Here is a 23712-nt window from a genome sequence, read left to right as displayed (position 1 = left end):
AAACTTATAAAATCATATTTGGTTTAAATGTATAAGACTTTGTTCTAATTAATAATCATATATGTCCTTGTTTAAATTACATTAAATTTAATTGTTCATCTTATATTAATTTTATTCAACAGTTTTGGAATAATTTAATATGTTCAAGTTTATTTTACATTGAAATTTATTAATTTCAACAGATTATAGTGTAATAAACTATTTTGAGTTAAAAAAAAAATATTTGGTTTAAATATATAAGATTTTGTTTTAATTAATAATCATATATATCCTTGTTTAACTTACATTAAATTTAATTGTTCATCTTGTATTAAGTTTTATACAACAGTTTTTATAATAATTAAATATGTCCAAGTTTATTGTACATTGAAATTTCAACAGGTTATATAATAAAATGTCATTGTTCATCTTGTGCACAACTTACACTGTATACGGACTTGCCTGCTTTGGTATGGTGTTGGAGTTCTTTTTATTTGCAATGCACATTCTTGCCAACATTTACGCGTTAGTTTATTTTTATTTTATTGTGATTTTAAGACTTTAACAATAAACAAATAAAATTTATTGTAATTGTAACAAAATAAACAATATACTTTCTTTATTATAATAACAGATGTTTCTGTATGTTTAAGGGTTAAAACACTTCAACAGAGCTATGAAAATCAAGAAATTACTTTTGTACTGTATGTTACTATATTATATTTTATATTCCAGTGAACTTGTTTTGCTCGGATATTTGTTAACAAACGCTTAAATTTATTTTCTAATAGTTAGAATTTAATGTATATATAAAACTATTATCCATGCAAACATATACCACTTTATTTTGGTATTTTGTTTTATTTTTATTTAAAAACAATACAGTTATAAAACGACATTTAATATACTTATCAAATTATTAGCCTTGCCAACATATATTTATTAGTTTTGGTATTTTTGTTGTGTTTCTATTAATAGTAAGACAATAAACATAACTAGTATTTTTAATTTACCAAATAAAAATCCTTACTAACACATCTGCATAAGTTTTCTTTTTAAGTATTAAGTACTATCTGGATTTCTAAAAAAATATTTAATGCATAAAAAAATCTATTATTTATTAAAATTTTTCTGTGTAAACATTCTTATTTACAAAATGCAAAAAAAAATTGCTTGTGAAATTTTCTATATTATACATAATTTTTTCAATACTACCAATAAATTTTATTCAGTAAGTTTTGTCACTGGTAAACATTATATAAGTTTATGAAATATAAAAAAAAAACTAGATAAACTAGTTTAGGGATTATTTTGAAATAATATATACAATTAAATGTAAAAAAAGTTGTGTTGTTTCAAACCAACATTTAAGCAAATTGTTATGCATGTTTTAAGAACTTGGCACATTTAAAAACTTTTTTTTTCCAACACTTACTATTTTCTTAAAAAAATTGTTGAGAACTTTACATTGTTGAAATTAAGCTTTTAAGACAGTGATTTAGCTTAATTTGTTGGGATGTATTGTATAAGAACTAGTAATGTAAGTATGTTAAGATTAAATTCACCAATTAAAAAGTTTTATTTTTTAAACTTGCTGTATTTGCTCTTAAGTGGTTGCTTTAAAGTTAAGGAGGCAATTTTCAAATTAGATTTTTTTTTATTCAAATATGTTTTAAGCAAAGAACAAGAAATTTAAGATAAAAAAAAACAAAAAATAAAATGGTTGAACAAGAAACCTGGAGATTTGACGGAATCTAAGTTAAAAAAATAAAATAATTATAAGTAGTTGTTAAAATTGAACAACAAATAACAGGAAATTAAAGTTGAATAAGAAACCTGGTGAACTAATGAAATCTCAGCTGAAATAAATAAAATGCTTGAAAACATAAGTTAAAATAAATAATAAAACAACAGGAAATTAAAGTTGAATAAGAAACCTGGTGAACTAATGAAATCTCAGCTGAAAGGAGTCTCCATACTGAAACCTCTTAAAGGTGCGGATCCTCACTTAGAAGATAATTTGGAAACTTTTTTCAACCTCGACTATCCTGAGGTATGTATTTTTTTTTGTTTTATCACAAATACATATATAAAACATAATGAAAACTGAAATGTATCAAAAACAGTAATATTTTGAAGTCAGTGATTAGGCATCTAAATTAGTTAAAAAGTTACACACTTTATTAACTTATATAAACTTGATTAAAATATTTGTTTTTAGTTTGATAAGTTAATGTGTTACACAAATTAAGATAAATTCCTTTAAATGTAGTTGCAAAGTTCGATTTTCACATTTAGTGGTTATATATCTAACTTAATCTTTGTATGAACTTACTTTAGGATAGGGGGTAAACATTTTTTTGAAGTTAGTTTTAATTTTTACATAAAAAACCAAGCTACCAGTTGTTTTTACTGTTTTTTAAATTTTAAGTAACTCTTTAGATATAAGTTATCAAATTTAGAAAAATTAATAGGCTCTTTATGGGATGTGCAAACTTATAAGGAAAAATAGACTATACCAATAAAAAATTATTTCATCCTTTAGTTTTTTCAGCAATTATTTCAAAAAAATTCTCCAAGTAGTCTCCAAGAAGTATATAAAATTTTAACAGCTTGTAGAAAACAGATTTTGTTTATTTTTAATAACAAATTCACCAACAAATTTAAAGTTTATTTTTTTTGTCATACATATTTTTTTAAATCTGCTTCATATAAGTTGTTATAAATTTATAAAATAGTTAATAATAAAAAGTTAATATCTAAGAAAAAATTTGCTAAAAATTAGCTGTATGTTACTTTGAAAATGAATGAGGAGATACAGTTTTAGTGAATTTTTCAAAATCCATTGAAAATAAGCCATGATTTTTTTCATATGGTTGTATAGGATTTTTTTTACAAAACTATTTGTATCTCAAAACTTAATTGCAGTTTAAAAAAAATATAAACGATTATAGTTTTAAACAATATATATAATTAACATTCATAGTGTTTACTATATGCTTTTAAATAAGAACCAATATTAGTTTAAAAAATGTTTGATCCGACATACCCTTAATTAAAATATACTTTGTACACAAAAATTTATAATACACAAAAAAAAATCATTTAGTATTAACTCTGTTTTAGATATTATAAATATGATTTTTAAACTAAATTGTTAGCTTTTCAAAACATTTGTATTGCATTTTTCAGTTCGAAATAATACTCTATACATCCAACTGAAGCTTTTATTATTTTTTTAATAGTTGTTAATATTATGAGAAGTGTTTTAAACGTTGTATTGTATGATGTTAACTTTTCATATAATTTTCAGTTCGAATTAATATTCTGCATATCAGAAGAGTCGGATCCAGCGAACAAGATAGTCAACCAATTAATTTCTAAATATCCACAAGTTAATGCTTGGGTAGCTAGTGGTTAGTATTAATATTAATAAATAAAATATATATTTAAGTGTTAAATTAAATAAGAAATCATTAATTAAATTATTTAAAGTTCATAATATAAGTAACTTAACTTCTAAAAATATCTGGATTGAATTGGTTAGCATTAATAATGTATATATTTTAGAGTGTCAAAAAAACATTAGTTTAATATTTATAACTCGATTTAAAAAATGGGTTAAACCTTTTCAATTATTGATTTTTCTATGTATAATTTTTGGTTTTGTTTAATGAATATATAATAAATTTTAACTATGTGTAAATTCTAATATTTATAGAATATTGTAACTTCTATGTTAATGTTTTTGGGAAAGGAAAGAACCAATGTTATATAATTAGTTTTATTTTAAAGCAGATTTTGAAAAATAAATATACTTCTTGAATGATTTAATAAAAAAGTTGTTAATTCAAAAAAGTAGTTAGGTTACTTGGTTTAATGGTTATTAAAGTTGTGGTTTATAAAATTTATAGGATATTTAATTTTTTCTAATGCTTAATTTATGATTTATTTAATTACACTGATTTTTAAAGTGGTTATAAGCAAGCTTTTAAATATTTTTTAATAGATTTGTTTTGATTAAAACAAGTATTATAGTTAAGGTTTTAACAACAAAAAGTTAAACTAACATAAATTTATGTAAAAATAAAAAGTAATTTGGTTTCACTGTTATTATATATAGTTTTGGTAAAATGTTTTAATTGATATTTTTAGTAACTTTCAAAGCTGTTATTATCACTACTGAACTTTGAAATTTAGTTAATAATTAAACTTTTCGTTCGTTGTAAGCAATTTTGTTGCTAATGCTGACTGAAATGAAATTATTTGTTTGTTTAAGTGTTTTTTGATGTTGACAACTGTTTTGTAATTCACACAACATCTTTTATTGCCTTAAGTCATAACTTTTATAAAATACACATCAAAAAATTGAAAATAGAAAGTTCTTATGTAGCGGATTATTTTTATTGACAACTACTTTCTTGGATTCTATTTTAATAAGAATTATTCAACAACTGAAGATCTCTTATAGTTGACTATAAGCTTGAAATATTGTAGTTTTTTTTTTCAAACTGGAAAAATAAAATATTAAGTGAAAACATTTTATTAATACTATCAATAGAAATACTTATTTAAAGCCGTTTTCAAGATTGTAATAGAAATAAAATCAGTTTAAGTATGTTTTTATTTTTAATCAAATACTGTTTTAATGTCAAACACTCAAAATAAGCACTCAATTTTTCATTAAAAGTTAAAGCTCACAAGTGAGTGCTATACCAAAATTAAACAAGTTGACCCTAAAATTTTTCACGGTACGTTTTAAAGGCGGTTGAAAATAACGAATCTGATATGTTTTAATTTTGTTTCAATGGATATTCCAAGATTGGCGCAAACCTAAAAATAGATAACTTATTATCAAGATTAAATTTCAGTTAAAATTGATTTTGACATTAATTGAATGAGTTTTTTCACACATTTGATTTAAAATGAATTTGATTTATTTTCACAAGTGTCAACCCTATCATAAAGATACAATTCCTAGTCCAAATATTTTAATCTTAATTAACACAGTTTAAATTAGTATTAAAGTTTGAAGTTTAAAGCAACCATCAAAATATATTTTATATTTCTATAAAAAGTAGTATGTTTAATTCAATATTAGGAGCATATACGAAGATAAACAAATTTACTTCAACATTAAAAAAAAGTTCTATGAAACAAACTTTTTTTTTCTTACAACCTGATCTTAATATTTTATAAAATTTCTAAATGTTTTTTCATTAAGGCGGCTCAAAAGTAGGAGCGAATCCGAAGATCAACAACCTGATCTTAATATTTTATAAAATTTCTAAATGTTTTTTCATTAAGGCGGCTCAAAAGTAGGAGCGAATCCGAAGATCAACAACCTGATCTTAATATTTTATAAAATTTCTAAATGTTTTTTCATTAAGGCGGCTCAAAAGTAGGAGCGAATCCGAAGATCAACAACCTGATCTTAATATTTTATAAAATTTCTATATGTTTTTTCATTAAGGCGGCTCAAAAGTAGGAGCGAATCCGAAGATCAACAACCTGATCTTAATATTTTATAAAATTTCTATATGTTTTTTCATTAAGGCGGCTCAAAAGTAGGAGCGAATCCGAAGATCAACAACCTGATCTTAATATTTTATAAAATTTCTAAATGTTTTTTCATTAAGGCGGCTCAAAAGTAGGAGCGAATCCGAAGATCAACAACCTGATCTTAATATTTTATAAAATTTCTAAATGTTTTTTCATTAAGGCGGCTCAAAAGTAGGAGCGAATCCGAAGATCAACAACCTGATACCCGGGTACGAGAAGATGCAGCACGATCTGTTCTGGATCTGCGACTCGGGTGTGAGGGTTCACCCGCTCACGTTGAAAGACATGGTGTGCAAGATCCAAGGTGACAAGATCGCCCTAGTGCACGCCGTACCCTACACCGCTAACAGGAAGGGCTTCTCTAGTTATGTTGAAAAGGTATGTTGTTTTTGTTAAGTGTATTTTGTGGTTACAAATATGTCATTTTATATGCATGTTTGTCCCACACACTGCTAATAGGAAGGGTTTCTTTAATTATGTTGAGATGGTACTTGTGATATTGATAATTGTATTGGTATATAAGTTTATGTAAATAATGGGAACGGGTCACTTTTGCACGGAGAAAATTTTGCATGAGCTTCACTTTAGCACAAGGGGACACCTTTGCACGAGTCGACAATTTTGCAAGGCGATTAATTTGCACGGAGGGTCACTGCTTTAGCACGAAGGGTCATTATTGCACAAGAGTAAAAAAGTATATAAAAAAAAAAATAAAAACTAAAAAAAATAAAAAGATTAATTAATAAAAAAAAGTTACTGACCAAGGGTAAGGGTTAGTGGTTGAATTGGTAGTGAAAATACAAAAAAAAAATTACAAAAAAAAAACTATAAGCAAAAAATAAATATACTAATAAAAAAACAAAAAAAGAAAATAAATACTGACGGGAGTTAGGGCTAGAGGTAACAGTTATAGAAAAAATAATATACCTAATAAAAATTTTTAACCAAAAAAAAAAAACAGTAAAAACAGAATAGATTATAAAAAACAAAAATTAAAGTTAATGAAACATTATTTTAAACCTGTGCAAAAGTGTCTTTGGGCAAAAGTGACCCTTTGTACAAAAGTGACGCTGTGCAAAAGTGTCCCCTCGTGCAAAAAAGTCGCGATGTAAAATTGTCCACTTGTGCAGAAGTGACCCTACTTGCAAAAGTGTCCCCTTGTGCTAAAATGATGCTCGTGCAAAAGAGTTGCCGTGCAAAAGTGTACCCTCGTGCAAAAGAGACACCTACCCATAAATAATACAATGGTAAATATATTTAATTTATATAAAGTATTCAGTTGTAATTTATTAAATAAATTGTAATCATTGTAATCAGTTTATATTAAAAAAAAGTTAACAAGAAAATTTTGATTACTGAAAACTACAGTTTTTAGACCAGTGTTTACTAACTGTTCAACTTGAATCACTCAAGTATGTAATCATCATAATGTTTAGTTTGTGGTTTTAGAAAACAATTAACTTAATTTCAAAACTTCATATTTAATAACAAACTAACAAAAAGCTACCTACTAATTGCTTTTTAAAGTACTTACAAATGGCGGTTTAATAAAATGAATTTTTTGCTCTAATAATGTTTAAAACTAAATTAATTTTAACAAATATATATATTTACTCATTTTAAGAATTACAAATATTGTTGAACGTTTTAATAAGTTATACGTTTGTCTGGCGTAATTATATGACTCATTTAGTAAAATAACTGCTAGTTATACAAGCTTCTAGAAAATCTTACATAAAATAAATATATTTTAGTTGATGATACCTAAACACAGTTTTATATTGATAAAAACTACTTTAGTTTTTCAAGTATGGTTTTTTTTTGTAATTTTAATTTTAAATATCACTTTCTTTTAGTACTTTTTATTTTCACTCGTATAATATTTTTTTACATTGTTTGTTCTATGTTAAATGTTGGTACCTCATAACTAATTTATATAATAAGCTGTTGAGGAAAGCTGAACATTATAATACTCTATTTACTAGTTGTTAAATTAATTTGTATTCCAGTTTCATAAAACTTTTTACTTCATGAATATAGAAGTCTTTTGATTTATTTAAAACAATAGCTTGCAAACAATAAATAAAAAATAACATATGTAATCTTTTTAATTTTCGTTCACGCATGATTGAGTTTAATGTTTTCCCGGTAAAAAGCAACATGGTGATATGTAGTAGTTACACCCAGGAAACATATATTTCAGTAAACACATGAAATTTGTGTTAAATCTGAAAAAATGTTTTAAATGATTTTGTAATTATTTTCTCTATAAGAGGATATTTTTACTATGATTTTAACCTACTGTGTTTAATAACTATATCCTTAAAAGTTTGGTATACAAGGTCAATGTATAAGGACAAGTAGTTTATATGTACTTGAGCTCCAAGTAAAGTAATTCAGTTGAAAGAATAGTTAAAATAACATGTAGTTTAGCAGTTTTGAAGGTTATAAAAGTTAAGTGTTTAAAGTTTAAATAATTAATTGATACCACTTAATTTTATTCTTTTAAAAAATGTAAATAAAAATGGTTTTATTAAAGGTTACCTTTTAATTGCTGCTTAGAAGTTAATTTGTAAAATATTAAGTGTTTATACCAGGGTTGCCACTTTACCTGGAATAACCTTGAAAAACCTGGAATTCGACAATTTAGGCAAAAATAACCTGGAATTCAAGAAATTTTCAAAAAAACCTGGAAAAACCTGGAATTTTAAATAATTTTAACATTTTCAGTACTAAAATTTAAATTTGACACAAAAAATCTATCATATAAATAAGATTTTTTTGTCATCATCAAATTTTTTTTATTAAAACACACATTTAAAGTAACTTTGCAGTATCTTTTCAATATTTTTGTACTATGTAACACTGTTTCTTACATAAAACTTAACTTAAAACTAAAAATAGACCCAAAAATGTTCACTTTTAAAAAACCTTGATTAAATTTGGAAAACGTGGAAAAAGTTTTGAAAAAACGAGTTGCAACCCCGGTCAGTACAATCTACTTTGTTGTATTTCAAGTTTGAAGTAAAAACTTGAAATGATATTGTTGAAATTAGAACCTTGAATTTCATCTATTTATTTTAGCGGCTTTTTTGACAATTAATAAACATGCTGTTTTAATATTTAAGATAAGTATTAGTTAAGTATAAGTTAAGGTAAACATGTTACAGCTGAGTTTGCAACATTAATCTTCATGCAAAGTTTCTTTATACACTTCAACTTTACAACGTGACCAATTAAGACGCCCGTAGGTTGGATATATAATGATTCAAATATTTCAAACAAATTCAGATACAATCAAGTTTTCTTTCATTACTTGTTGTCTCTCAAGTATGTTTCGGAACTCCACACACCGGAGTATACGTGGGTGGTACATTTCAATCGTGCATAATGTTACTTTTATCCAATTATTATCTATTAAATATTTCCGAGGTACACTTTGACACCTCATTCATTTAAAATCAATCCATATATACTCATTTTAATTATTTCACCTTTAAAATTGTTGTACTAAATATGTATAAAGTATTTTTAATTATGATCATTTTATATTATGTTTCACAGGCGCTACACATTAGTTAGGTTTCCACACATGTTAGAAAATTATTCAGTTTATTCTATTTGTAATGTTTTCACGATTCGATCATCAGACCACGAGCTTTCGGTAGACTGAGACCGGTGTCCGTCCTTATTAAGACTAATAAGTACGCCACGATTGAAAAACTTGCAGTCTTCTGTAGACTTTTGCCAATGTTTTTGTTTATGATATTTTCACTGGTGTTTTTAGATTCTCAACACAACAGGCTGCCATCCATGTCAGCTATATATATATATATATATATACAATTTTTTGTATACCTCGATAATGCGCCTTACTGTTTTCCTTAGCTATTTATAAGTTTCATTTTTTGCATACCGTACTGTTTTCCGCAGGTGTACTTCGGTACCCAGCACACTCGGATATACGTCGGCGCTCACATGTCGGGAACCATCTGCATGACTGGCATGTCCACACTGCTGAGGAAAGATTACTTCGAAGACGCGTTGGGCGGACTCGGAAAACTGAGTCAGTACATTGCCGAGGACTACTTCATGGCGAAATTCCTCGCAGAAGGGTGGGTTGTTTATTAGATTGATGTTTTATTAATTTTTTTTTAAGTTGTTGAAGTATGGTTTATTATTTACTGTATGGCGAAGTTTTTTGAAATTTTATTTTTATTTAGTAAGTTGTTTCCCTTTTTAAATGTACATATTTGCCTTATTTAACTTCATGACAAAGATTTTTGCAGAAGGGTGGATTATTGCTTAAGTTATATAATTAGTTTACTTTTGTTATAGAAACATCATAATTATAAAAAATATAAAAATCATAATGCTATCAACAAACACAATTAATTAATTTTATTAAAAACATCGATATCTACGTTTACAACTATCTATAATATTTGTTTTTATTTATTACAGTGGCTAATAAATGCGATTAGAATTTTATCAAGTTATTCAAGCTTTTTAAATAAAAAGAAATAGCGTGAAAAAAAAACAAATAATTACAGACAAATATTAACACAATAAATTAAAATTTTATTTGTTAACCTATTTTTTGTCTACAGTGGCTACAAATTGCAACTAGCATCTTACCCTACTCTTCAGAATGCTTATACAATAAAAATGTATAATATAACAAAATACAACTAATTACAGAAAGTTTTTAACACAACTAACTATTTATTTTAATTAATTTATTTACAGAGGCTACAAAATGCAACTAGCTTCTTATCCTGCACTTCAAAATTCTGGAGTTTATGGAATTAGAAATTTCGTGGATAGAATGATCAGGTTTGTTTTATAATATTTAAACATTTTGTTTACATTAATATTGAAGTTTTGTATTATGTTGCTGATTATAAAAACTATATTTATACTGAAAATATGTATCTTTAAATAGCAATCAGTAATAATACTAATTCTTAACCAATAGCAAGGTTGTGGTTTGCTGTTAAAAATGTTTAATTGTAACAATTATAGACTTTGAACGCCAAGAAGTTCTAGTTATAACTTGGTATTTTGTAGGTTGTTTATTTTTTCATTTATTAGATCTTTAGGTTTTACTCAACTTTAATTAGAATAAAGTAAAAATAAAAACCAAACAACAGTGTTTATTGCTTAATAAATAAACAACACATAAAATAAAATAATAAAACTGTCACGTCAATCAGGTTTTAAAATTTTGAAATATTCAACTTTTATATTTACCACTTTTCTGCTATATATATGTTTCTAGTTTCACATATATATAATAAATCGAATTTAAAATTTATATTATATTAGCTTATGAAAAAAAGTGATTCTAAACTAAAGAAAATTTAATCTTAATTTACTTTTCGGAAACTTCAATAAAATTTCATGTTTTTTTACAAAATATCCGAAAAGAATTAAGCATCTTCTATGATTAACACGATCTGCTTAATATAAAATTTGTTTTTTTTATGTAATTTTTTTGTACAATGAAATCGATCAACAAAGAGTTTATTGTGACATCACATAAAGGTTATTATGACGACACAAAGACAAACTAGGCGTCTTGTTTGCCCATTTCATGTTACTATGGGGGTCACTATACTTTGATAAGATTTATTTTGATTTTACATAAGATATTGAAACTTATGTTACTTGATCTCAAACTTAATTATTAGTAAAAGACTTATGTGTGCTGCCTAGCGGGAATATTTCAATAAACTTAAATTATATTTTGATAAAGTTTTATCTTAAACTGATGTTTTATAATAATAATAAAATAATTAGTAACAATAACAAAGTTTTGTGTGTTATGCAATATAAATTAATGAGATTACTTTCCTGAAATTTTGGTATAAAATTATCAGTTAAAATTTACGTTTTGATTAATTAATATTTACTACGTTAAGTAAATGTATTGTTAATGGAGCTAATGTTAAAAAGTAGAAATTTATAAAACGGCTGAAATAAAATCTATTTTTTATATGTCTTCACAAAGTAGCTTTTATTCATTTGAAATAAATGAAATTTTAAATTTATAATATGATTATAAGTTTATATTTAACTTTATAATATGATTATAAGATGATAAATTTGAGTTAGAAAAAAAAAATGTTTTTTGAGTTTAAACATAAGTATTTAGATTTTATATACTTTAAATTTTTGAAACTTTAATGACGAATAAGTGAAAGTATATGAGAAACCAGTAAAATTTGTTTGAAGTGTTTTTATGACTTCATATAAATGGTATGTGGTAGTTAATACAATTTAATCTGTTTTAGTGTTTTATTTTACACGTGTGAATGTTAAAACACCATGTGTTTTAAACTATTTGTCATAAATTTCATCATAATGTGTTTTATAAAAAGTTTTATTTAATTTTTTTTTTCTATTGAATTTTGAGTTTTATGAAAAATATCAATGAATTCTTTGATTTATATTTTGTATTTATGCATATAAACAATATTTTGATAAAACTTTAAATGATTAACACATGTTTTTTAATTTTTCATCTGTTATTTCAAAGTTTGTTTAGTTTATTTAGACCAAAGTTTATGAGATCTAAAAATAAAGTGTATTTAAAAGTTTATTTAAACATATTTAAACTTAAAATAAAACATGTTAGAATATTTGTTTAAAATTATTTGATTTTGTTTTGTATTTATAAAGTAAGAATTACAATAAATAGCCAATTAGTATTTATTTTGCATGAATTCACAAGTTTTTTTAAAATCTATAGTATAAACATTAAATATTGTATCCTAAAACATTAAAGGTTTGGATTTATTTTTAAAAACAAAAGTTACTTAATATTTATAAAAAGACCAAAGTCAAATTTGAAGATCAAACAAAATTGTACAAACAAAAAGTAAATTATTTATTTCTCTTGTAACGTTGACGATACATGTAAATATTTGTTTTGTATCATGGATATTTTGAACTTAATTTAAATTGTATTTCTTCATACGTACTTTATGTGGGTTATGAATATTTTTTAAATAAATTTAACTTAAAGCACAAATGAAGAAAGTATTACATGTGAAAAGTTGTGTTTAGTTGTAACCTACATAAAAGATTAAAATTAATTTATAAAAGTTAAATTTAACACATATTGAAAAATTACCTACATGAAAATTGTAATTTATCAAGATTACCTTTAAAACCATATATATACATATATATATATATATATAAGTCATATGTTATGTAAATAATTAGTTCAAAGTAACAAAGCTGTTCCAGTTTTTCAATTGCCACAACAAAAGAAATAATCAGAATTAGAAAATGTTTGACCTAAAAAATTTATTTTAAGCATATACGTTTATAAGCTAAGATTACAAATTGTAACTTTTTTCAAAATGTTTTAATATTTTTGTTTAATGTCAAAAAAGTACCAAAAATTTAAAGGGCACAAATAAAGTAGTTTTACTTTATTTTTGTTTCTTAACTTTTTTACTTCTAACTTGTTGTTATTTGTTGTGTTTATAAAATAAAATTTTGTTACCTAAATAAAATAAATAAAATAAAATAAATAAAATAAAAATTTTAATACTTGATAAAAAACATACTCGGTGTTTATTTGAAATAGATATATATTTTTTTTCAATAAAATATCTTTTTTCAATAAAGTATTTTTTTTTCTTTAATAAATGTTAAACTATTACTTAAAAAAAAAGCATCTAATTTTAAACAACTAAAAATCTGTAAAAAATTTTTTCAGTTGAACTGAGTTGATTTAAATGTAAAGTTTTGTTTAATTTGACTTTGTTTAAAACTGTATTAATAAATATAACACAGTCATGCTTAAAAACTCTGCCCTAAAAAATCTGGTTAACAAAATAAAAGTCAAATAAAAAGGTGTGTAATTCAATCTTATACCTTTCAAAAATCTCATAAAATTTCAGCAGATAATAATGACTAGGCGAAATATTTGAATAAATATTTTCCCCATAAACACATTTGTTGTTTCTGCTAATTACTTGTTTTTATTTTTTTCAAATTGCTTTATAATTACTAGAACATTTTTATATTTTAACTTGTAGATAGAACACTCCTCACTATAAAACATAAAAACATATGTAAATTTTGTAAACTCAAATCAAACAGTGTGTTTTTTGTTAGATTTGAATAGCATTTTTTTCAGTTTTTAAACCTTTAATTGTATCATGTGGAAATTAGTTTAGTTTTTACTTATAGATTAAACAGTGAAAATATATTAAAGATTTATTTATATCATTAGAGCAATACGTTAATAAACCACAAAAAATCAAGTTTAAATAGAGTTTTATTTCTACTGGTATAATTAAGTGTATTTATAACAATGTGTTCCAAAAATAAAAACAAAATAACAAGTAACAGTTAAAATATTATTATTTAGTTTAATTAAATAAATAAACCAATACCTTAATAATGAATAATGAAATTTCTTGACACCGAATAATAGTTTTGTACATTAAGTGCAGAGTTGTAATTCAAGTTATCGACTTAAATTTACAGCAAATGAATTAAATAAAGTTGAATTATACCGGCTTGTCAAACGCACATGTTATAATAAATATTTGACATTAATCCAAAATTAACTAGCGTTTTATACGTGACAATCCATAAAACCACTACTTCTAAATGCGTCGTTTTACACATAATTAAAACATTTTATTTACACAATATTTAAATTTTACGAGTATTGGCTTGTTTCAAATAAATGCTATTTTGTTTCAAACTGTTTTTTTAACTATTTTATGAACATTTGTTATTACTGGTAATTAAGAAAATCAGTAGTGTTATGTTAAGCAATTATAAAACTAAATAATTGTTGTTACGTTTTAATCACCAATTAAAATAGAATGATTAAAGCTTATTTAGTGTCAATCTTTTCTTACTCTCGATAATAATGAAATAGTTATAGTTATTTTTGTATTTGGAAAGACAGTTATAAATGTAAGAACTCAAGATAACTTTAGAGCTAAAATTCTGGTTTGACAGATATAAAACAACTGATCTAATTTTTGTTAGTATTTGTAATGATAAAACAATTATCTTACGATTAATAAAGTTACCAAAACAGAATAGCTGAATTTAGTTGTTATTATTTAAAATGAGTTTAAATAAAGTAAAACACGGTGTTCAAAATTTGATAAATATTTTCTAATTATTAATTGACATGTAATAAAGTTTAGAACCCCAAAAAGCTTCATTGTTATTTATCAATGCAATTTGTTTTTAGTGTATTGCTTAAAGAAAATGACTTGTATTAAGTTAAAATATAAAGTATTAATTATTTATCTAACAATGTTTTTGTTATATTTTGTTAATGTTTTATTATACATTTTATCTTTTTCAAATATTTAGTATACTCAATACATCTGTTTAATAAATGTATTCGATAAAGTTAATCAGTTCTTACTTGAATTTTATGATAATTTGTATTTAAATTAAAGTTCTTATATCAGTATTTAAACACCAAGCTTTATCAGTACATTTAGCAAGCAAGTTTTCAATTAGCAATATATGTATTAAATGTGTTGTGGTTTAAAACTTTGATCTTTGAAAAGTCTGTTTTCAATCATCGTTGTTTATTACAACTAAATACTTGTTATTATTTTGTTTGTTTTGTTGTTGATGTTTAAACTTAAGTAAGTTCTTTGAAAACAACTTTTAATATTTTGTTTTAAAGCTTCATTTTTGTATGGTTGTGCTTCAATCTTATAAGGTCTACTTATTTTTAAATAGATAGCTTAGTTTGTTTTGACGGATTAAATAAATTTATAATTATCGGTTAAATATATCTGTTTTAAAGTAATTTATTGTTGCATAAGATCGTTAAAAACTAGTTAACCTGTAACTGAAGAAAACTTTAGTTACTTCTCGAACCGGTTTGTACACTTTAATATTGTTTTGTAGTCAAAAATAAATATCACAGTATTTAGTTTCACACACAAAACTATTTAATAATCAGTTAAGATGGTTGTTTAGTAATTAATCTATGCTAATTGTTTAGCTACTACATTTAAGTTTTGATCTATTCAGTTTGTTTTAGATTAATGTTTTATTTTATTGTAAAGAATTCTGCTGTTTTTCTTACTTAAAGTAGATATTTTCTATTCATAAGATTCTAAAAACCTTAAAAATTTTAATAAACAAACAAATACTTTAATTGCAATAATATATATGCTGTTTTAAATGTTGTGCTTATTTTAAAATTTTGACCTTATAAATTTAGTTTTCAACTTGATATAAATACATAATAAAATTTGAGTAGACATGAAGTATTATGACACAAATTTGGTAATATGACGTATAACTTTGCAATATGATGCTGAATGAATATACTCGTCTGCTTTTATATAAAATTATTATATCTTTTTAAATTTGAATGTTGTAATTTTTAACGCATATCATAAATACTGAAAAGTTGTACTATTTAACCATATTTTAGTTTAAAATATTGTTTGAACGTAATAAAAAATATTCATTAAATGTTTAGGTGTTATTTAGTAATTAATTGTAATTGCAACAACACTATTTTTTATCTATCAAATTTGTTAGAAAAATTATGTTGTATGTAAAAAAGTATTATAAGTTTTCATAAATACTACAAGGTCTTTCTAAAACTTTTATTTCTAAAGTAATTTAAACATCGGTGGAAGAAGACTTATTTTATTTAAAAGTTTCTTTATTACTGGAATTTAATAAAATTGTTGTAAAATATACTATCACCACCAACATAAATAAAACATTGATACAACCTTTCACATTTTGTATAGTTTACAAAAATTAAAAATTATCCTTAAGTATATTTTGTACCTAGTTTGTACCTAGTATGAGTTTGTAAAAAGTGTATACTATCTTGAGGTGATATGATTGATAAATCAAACAAATATCAAGTAGATGAAGTTTATATAACTTGTGACCTTTTTCCTTTGATAAAATTCACGAAGTTTTCATATTAAAGTCATACATGTTCACGTTTAAAAAACGTGAAAAACTACTTTAAATAACAACTACAAAATAAAATGCATACATCTTAGTTTATAACTACTGTTAAAACATTAAATTCTTATTGAATATAAAAATTAATTATAAATTTTACAAGTGATAGTAAGATATCAACAGAGTTAAAGTATAAATGTATTATATTTATTAAACATATAAAAAGCTACAGTTTACAAAAATTGTAAAAAAGTTTTTAAAAGTTGTAATAAAATAAATATTGATATATTTATGGCATAAAAATAGCACATTTATTAAAGATATAAATTATTAAAAATTAAAGTAGATCGTAGAAAAAATAAAAAGGATTTACAAGTTGTAATTTAAATATTTTTGGTTATTAAGATATGTAGGTACGAAAGTATAATAAATATTTTACAAACTCTATTCTACATAAAACATGCTGGATATAATAAAAATATTTAAAATTAATTTACAAGTTATACTGAAATTTAGAGAACTAAGAAAACAGAAAATAAATTACAAACTCATTGGCAGAAAATTTAAAACACAGGGTTGCCAAAAACCCTGGAATTTGAGAAATTTTGAACAAAAAACTAAAATACCTAGAATTTAAAACAACTTTAACATGTTAAGGGCATAGGAGATTCCAACATTTTTTTTTACTAAAAATAACATTGCATCTTATATGAAAGCTTCAAAAGCAAACTACATCCCAGTTTTTATAGAATAAAAATATATTATTTATAGATATTGTAATTTTTATAAAAATTTTCCGATACGAACGTATGGACCGCAAATTTTTTGGGGTCAATTTTCTCGGAAATTTAAAAAATCACTTAAAATCTATCTCCTCCTTCATTTTTTGAGCTAGAGACCTCAAACTTTCAGGAAATATTCCTTTTATAGTTTAAAAGACTTTGAATGTTGGAATTTAAAAAATATTAAAAAATAAAATACTTATATCAAAAAACATAAAAAAGTAGTTGGTTTTTTTTAATAAAAGTTTTATTTTTCAAAATTAAAAAAAATCCTGCATTCAATCTTTTTAAAACTTAATAATATACTTTCTGTAAAAATTTGATTAAGATTGCTTAAATAATGAAGGAGGAGATAGATTTTTAGCGAAATGGTCTTTTTTTGCGTTTTTAGTTTGCGCCTTCCATTAGGAACCTATTGCGGTCACCGACTTTGATCTCTCATATCTCAAAAATTACTTTGAATTTTTTCAAGCGGTTAAAAACTTCTGATAGCTCAAATAAAACTCTATAAAATAAGATCAACTTGTAAAAATCAAGGTGGATCCCCCCTCTTATGCCCTTAAGTAGTAAAATTTCGATTTGACACAAAAAATCTATCGTATAGATAATTTTTGTCATCATCAAAAATATTTTTTTTTTAAGGCCATAGGGGGGTCCAACATTTTTTTTTTTACAAAAATTAACTTTTGCATTTATATGAAAGCTTTAAGTACAAACTACAAGCCAATTTTTATAGAATTGAAAAATATCATTTAACTTTTGAGATATTTAGTTTTTTGTAAAAGTTTTCCGATACGAACGTATGGACGGCAAATTTTTTGGGGTCAATTTTCTTGGAAATTTAAAAAATCATTTAAAATCTATCTCCTCCTTCATTTTTCAAGCAATCTTCTTCAAATTTTCAGGAAACGTTCCTTATATTAAAGGAAAAAAAGTTACTTAAGAATTTTAGTAATTTAAAAAATTAAAATTTTATCACAAAAATAAAAAAAAGTGTTTTTTTTCCAAAAAAAAAATTTTACATTTTTTTTTTTAATTTCAAAGTAACGTTTTTTGTTATTGTATAAAGATTAGACTGTATAAGTTTAAAGAAGATTTCTTGAAAAATGTAGGAGGAGATAGATTTTAAATGAAATAGTCTTTTTTCGTTGTTTTAGTTTTCATATAGGGAACCTATTATGCGGCCCGACTTTGACTGGTCATATCTCAAAAAATTATTTGAATTTTTCAAAACGATAAAAAGCATCTTGAAGGTTAGAAAAAACTCTATAAAATAAGATCAACTTGTAAAAAACATGGTTTACCCCCACCCCTATGGCCTTAACTTATTTAAAGAAGCTTTAATACATCTTTCTAATGTCGTTATACAATTTAACACAGTTTTTACCTTAAACTTAATTTAAAACTTAAAATATATTAAAAACCTAGGAGAAACTTTGAAAACCTGGAGATAATTTTCTAAAAACATTTGGAAACTCTGATTAAATATTTTCAAAGAACAAATTTATCACTAAGGAAAATGTTTTGATAATGAAATATATCATAAATATTTTTTACATAAAGAAAATACTGATAAAATTTACAAAATTTCACGAGAGATAAAAACTGATATAATTTTTTTCAAAATTATTTTAGAAATTACTATATTACAAAGTCATTAGAGATAGCACAAATTATTTAGAAATAAATAAGTTATTTACAACAAGTTTGATAACAATAACGCATTCTCACATTACATAAGAAAGTATCAAAAATATTTCAAACACTAAAATGAAATAATACAACTGTATAGTAACAGATAATGAAATGTTTCACGAATTTTAAAATAAATTTTTTGCGGTTTCTAGATCTGGCGTGATGTCGGCATGCTTTGAATTTCTCTCAATTTGAATTAATTTTACACATTTCTCCTACATATTTATCGTTGTGTTTAGTTGTTACAAAAACAACACTAATTTAAATGTTTGAATAACTGTGATTTTAATGTTGAAAGAGCTGGTTAATGGTTTTTTGTTTTTTATGGTTGTAATTTTTTTAAATAGCCTAATTATTTAATTAATAATCAAGTTTTTTGAAAATGCATACCTTATTTCGTTTATTTCATTGACATTGACATTTACATTGTGTTACTCTTAGTACTTTTAAACATACTCACAGATTTAGGTTACAACAAACAAGAAGAATTTTTTAAATTTTACGTGTTTGAAAATTTAAAAGTAGTACTAGATGATTGTAATGTATAAAAATAAATGAATATAAAGCTTAAACATTAACTTATATAAGTAAAGTAAAACTCTAGTAGTTATAAGTGTATAAAGAAATAGTCTACAAATTATTTTCAGTTAAATTGTTTGAATTATTTAGATGTCATTAATGTAATCTTGTCAGTAAATCAAAAAATTCACTTACATAAAAAAATATTTGAGAGTTATGTGCCTCATGTAGAAAAGATAATTATTTTCTGTCCAAGTTTTACTAACAGTAGTTTTTACACCTTTCTTATTTAATAGTACAAAAGTTAGTATTATTTTATGTTAATCAAAATATATTTTTTTCTTTTAAAGTCGTATTTTCCTAACTATAGTTAATAATGAATAATAGGTCGAAGAAAATTTATTTTATTAAAAGGGTTATAATAGGGTTGCCACTTACTCAGAAACTCTAACTACCAAAACATATAAAAACTCTAGTTTTTAGGTTCGTAGTTTTTTTAGGCTAATTTTTGTATATTTCATAAACCTTTGGATATTTTTTTTAAGTAAATTTTTTTCTACCTATTTTTATCATAAATTCAGGCTAGTTTGATGATTAACTTTTTTTTGATTAGATTGGTTTTTCAGCTTGAAAAAGTGGCTTCCCTGTTATGAGTAAAACTATTAGTTCTAAACATATTATAAAAAACTATGAAATTTAATTAAAGTTTATTTTTAATCAACTGTTTTGTTTATTTCAGATGGACGAAACTCCGCATGGCCATGGTGCCAGTTGTGTGCGTGCTCGAACCATTCAGCGAGTGTTTCCTGAGCGGGGTGCTGTTTTCATGGGGTTGCTACTACCTGTTGTCATGGCAACCGCTCATGGTTTGGTTGTACCACGTGCTGGCCTGGGTCGTGTTTGACTACATACTGTTCAGACAGTTAGAGGTTATTAATTTCAATTTACTGATTAGTTTATTTGTTTGTTTTCATGTTTAAGTTTGAAAATTTCGGAAAACTTAAGTTTGATTTAAATAGTTTGTATTAGTGGTTTTATTATTGTTAAACTAATTATATTTATTCTTGTTTAAGTACTCTTCGGACAGTCGATATTTAAAATGATACTTATATTTATCACATTCAATTATTTTTTATACTAATCTTTAATTTAATAACAATCTGTTAACACAAATAGATGATTGACTTATTTGAATAATTTGTTAATAATTATTTGTTTTTGTATATAAGTGTAGTTATGCATAGAACTCTATTTAAAAAACTGATAAAGTATATCATATGTTATTACTACAACTCAATAGAAAAAAATCTCGATAAAATGTATAAATATATGTTTTATAACTTTTTACATACTTATTCATAGCTAAATTTTGACATTAAGTCAGTTAAATCGAAAAGAAGTTGTATTTTTCGATTTAAGTAAAAACAAAATTAGTCCTGAAATTTATTAAAAGCTTTGCAGTACGACACATTTATAAAATCACCATATATATGATGTTATTGTAGAATATTGAACTATTTAAACTTTTGTTAAACATAATCACGTTTAATTAACATTCGTGTTTTATTTATTTGTGTTAACATGTTAAAACATTTAAATTTTATTGTTTATAACAAGATTTATTCAAAACCTATTATTGAAATTATTTCTTAAAAAAAACATTCGTTTCAAATAATTTTTTTTTAAACATTTTTCATACAAATTTAAGACGAAAAATAACTTTGATTAAAAAGTAAAAGCAAATGTAGTTTTTTTAAAAGTAACCAAATTTTGTATAAAATTCAAACAAAAATACTGAAACGCCTCTGCAAATTATAACTTTTTTTTATATAACTTTTAAATAAATCATCACAAACTTTATTATGCACAAAGCAAAAACTTTTTTATTATTTTATATTAACTTACTCTACCGGAAACTAAAGTCTTTAAGTTTATTATGACACATTTTCATTGTTTTAAAAAATATAACAGCAAAAAATTGATATAATTTTAGTTGAAAAACGTGTCTACTTAATTTAAAAAAAGATTAAGCAACGTAAACAAAACGTCACAAAACACTGGTAACTTTATTAGCTTTATTTTTGTGCTTTACTTATTTTTTTATGTTTAGTAGTTTTATCACTTAATAAAAAAATAGTTAGTCTATGTAAAATTGTAAAATAAACTTTATTAAAACTGAAACTAATTTATATTTTTGTATTCATACTTCTTACCCTTATGGATTAAAGCTTAATTTTGTTTAATTTTTGATAGATATTTTTAATTTAAAAATATTTTTTTTTTTTTTGTTATCAACGCATTTTACTTTTTTTAGAAAAATTTAAATGTTTATCCTACAAATTTTTAAACTTTATAAACTATGTGTAATTTTGTGTTTAAATAAAATATTCTAAGTTATAATAAAGTATAGTTTTTCTGAAAAAGTAAAGAAAATATGTGATAAAACATTATCTGATTTTTTTGGAAGATTGTTTACAAACATATAAACAAGAAATATTTAATTTGTTCTCGAAAGTCTGTTTTTTAATAAACAAAATTAAAATTTAATATATGTGTACAAAGTTTGTATCTCCACTTTTGTCTTTCTCATTTTGAGATAAGTTTTGATTAAAGATAAAAAGTGCAAGTTTTAACCTTTATGGTTACAAATAAAGTTTAATTAAAATCTTTAAATTAAAAAGTATATACGAAATTTAACTTCAAAATTTCAATAGTAAAAAACAATTAATTGAATACTTTTTGCATTTTACACTTAAATTCTTATTTTCAGTACTTAGGACTAGTATAATTGTGTTACTATTGTTTCACAAGTATAGATAATACATTCATATTTATTTACCATTAAGTTAAAGTTTGAAAACTAATAATTTATGACCAATATATTGGTTAAAGTTTGTTTTGATTTGCATTTACATGTTCTGTTTACACGTTAGAATAATTTAATTTTAAGTGATAGATGAAACTAATTATTTCATTGTTTTTTAATATCAATTGAAACTAAAACGCTAAGGTTAGATGTAAACATTGGAACTAAGGTTTATATATAAATAAAAATAGAAATTGTATCGTGTATGGTAGGTAAAGAGGTATGATCTTGAGTAAAGAAAACATTTATAAGTTAAGGTAACTATTTTATTAATTTAAAGTAAAGATTACTACTATGCGTAAAAAATTAAAATGTATTAAATGAAAGATAGTTTTCTAGCTTTTTGTTTACAACAAACAATTATATTCTAAATCATTTAGAATAAAATTAATTAACTTTTAAAATAGAATTATTTTATTTTCAGAACGGATCACTTCAACTATCAAAGAAAGATTTTCTTGCAAGTTGGCTGATCAGAGAACTGTTAACACCTTATGTTATATTTCAGGTTATTATATTTTTATTTATATTTATTTAAACTATCAGAGAACTATGAACTCCTTATGTTATATTTCATTTTGTTATATTTTTATTTATATTTGTTTAAATTATCAGAGAACTATTAACTCCTTATGTTATATTTCATTTTGTTATATTTTTATTTATACTTATTTAAACTATCAGAGAACTATAAACACCTTATGTTATATTTCAGGTTTTTAAATATATGTTTATACTTATTTAAACTATCAGAGAACTATTACCTCCTTATGTTATATTTCAGGTTTTTAAATATATGTTTATATTTATTTAAACTATCAGAGAACTATTAACTCCTTATGTTATATTTCAGGTTTTTAAATATATATTTATATTTATTTAAATTATCAGAGAACTATTAACTCATTATGTTATATTTCAGGTTTTTATATATATATTTTTTTTCTCTGATCAGGGAACTACTTACACCTTATGTTATATTTCAAAAACAAGAAAAATAAGTATACATTTATATAGTTCTAATTGTTATGTACTTACTTATATTTGTTTAAATTCGTTTATGTTTATATTAATTATTTTCAGGCGTTAGCTTTTTATTATTTATTTACTTATATTTGTTTAGATATAAAATTATATTCTATTTATTCTTTGTTTACATGTTTTTACTTGTTGATTTTTATAATTGTTTATATTAATTATTTCCAGGCATTATGGGATCCGACACTAGCTTGGAAATCAGGAAAATACAGATTAAAATGTGGAGGAAGAGCCGAAGAAGTATTACCTGTTTAATTAAAATAAGTATTAATTATAAAAAAAGTTATAAATGTTTTTTTTTTTTTTGGTAACTTATATATTTTTGTA

The 23712-nt window shown here is 23.5% G+C and overlaps 1 protein-coding gene across 1 annotated transcript; it reads left to right on the top strand.

Moving 5' to 3' along the window:
- Positions 1–387: 387 nt before the first annotated feature.
- LOC145843972 (ceramide glucosyltransferase-like) lies at positions 388–23712 on the top strand. The gene is made up of 9 exons (XM_082951270.1): positions 388–504; positions 1894–2032; positions 3293–3395; positions 5702–5919; positions 9475–9656; positions 10291–10377; positions 20221–20410; positions 22772–22855; positions 23554–23712. The coding sequence occupies exons 1-9, from the start codon at positions 395–397 to the stop codon at positions 23638–23640; spliced, it is 1200 nt and encodes a 399-aa protein (XP_082807396.1). The 5' UTR covers positions 388–394; the 3' UTR covers positions 23641–23712.

This window comes from Thalia democratica, chromosome 9 (genome assembly GCF_965202585.1).
Source record: "Thalia democratica chromosome 9, ktThaDemo2.hap1.1, whole genome shotgun sequence".
Lineage (NCBI taxonomy): Eukaryota > Metazoa > Chordata > Thaliacea > Salpida > Salpidae > Thalia > Thalia democratica.
The sequence above is the reverse complement of the archived record's forward strand: the minus strand, read 5'-3'. Positions and strand labels throughout refer to the sequence as shown.

Coding starts and splice junctions, on each gene's coding strand:
- LOC145843972 (XM_082951270.1), top strand. CDS start 395: ATGTCATTGTTCATCTTGTGCACAACTTACACTGTATACGGACTTGCC. Junction 9,657..10,290: donor GCGAAATTCCTCGCAGAAGG/GTGGGTTGTTTA, acceptor ATTTATTTACAG/AGGCTACAAAATGCAACTAG. Junction 22,856..23,553: donor CACCTTATGTTATATTTCAG/GTTATTATATTT, acceptor AATTATTTCCAG/GCATTATGGGATCCGACACT.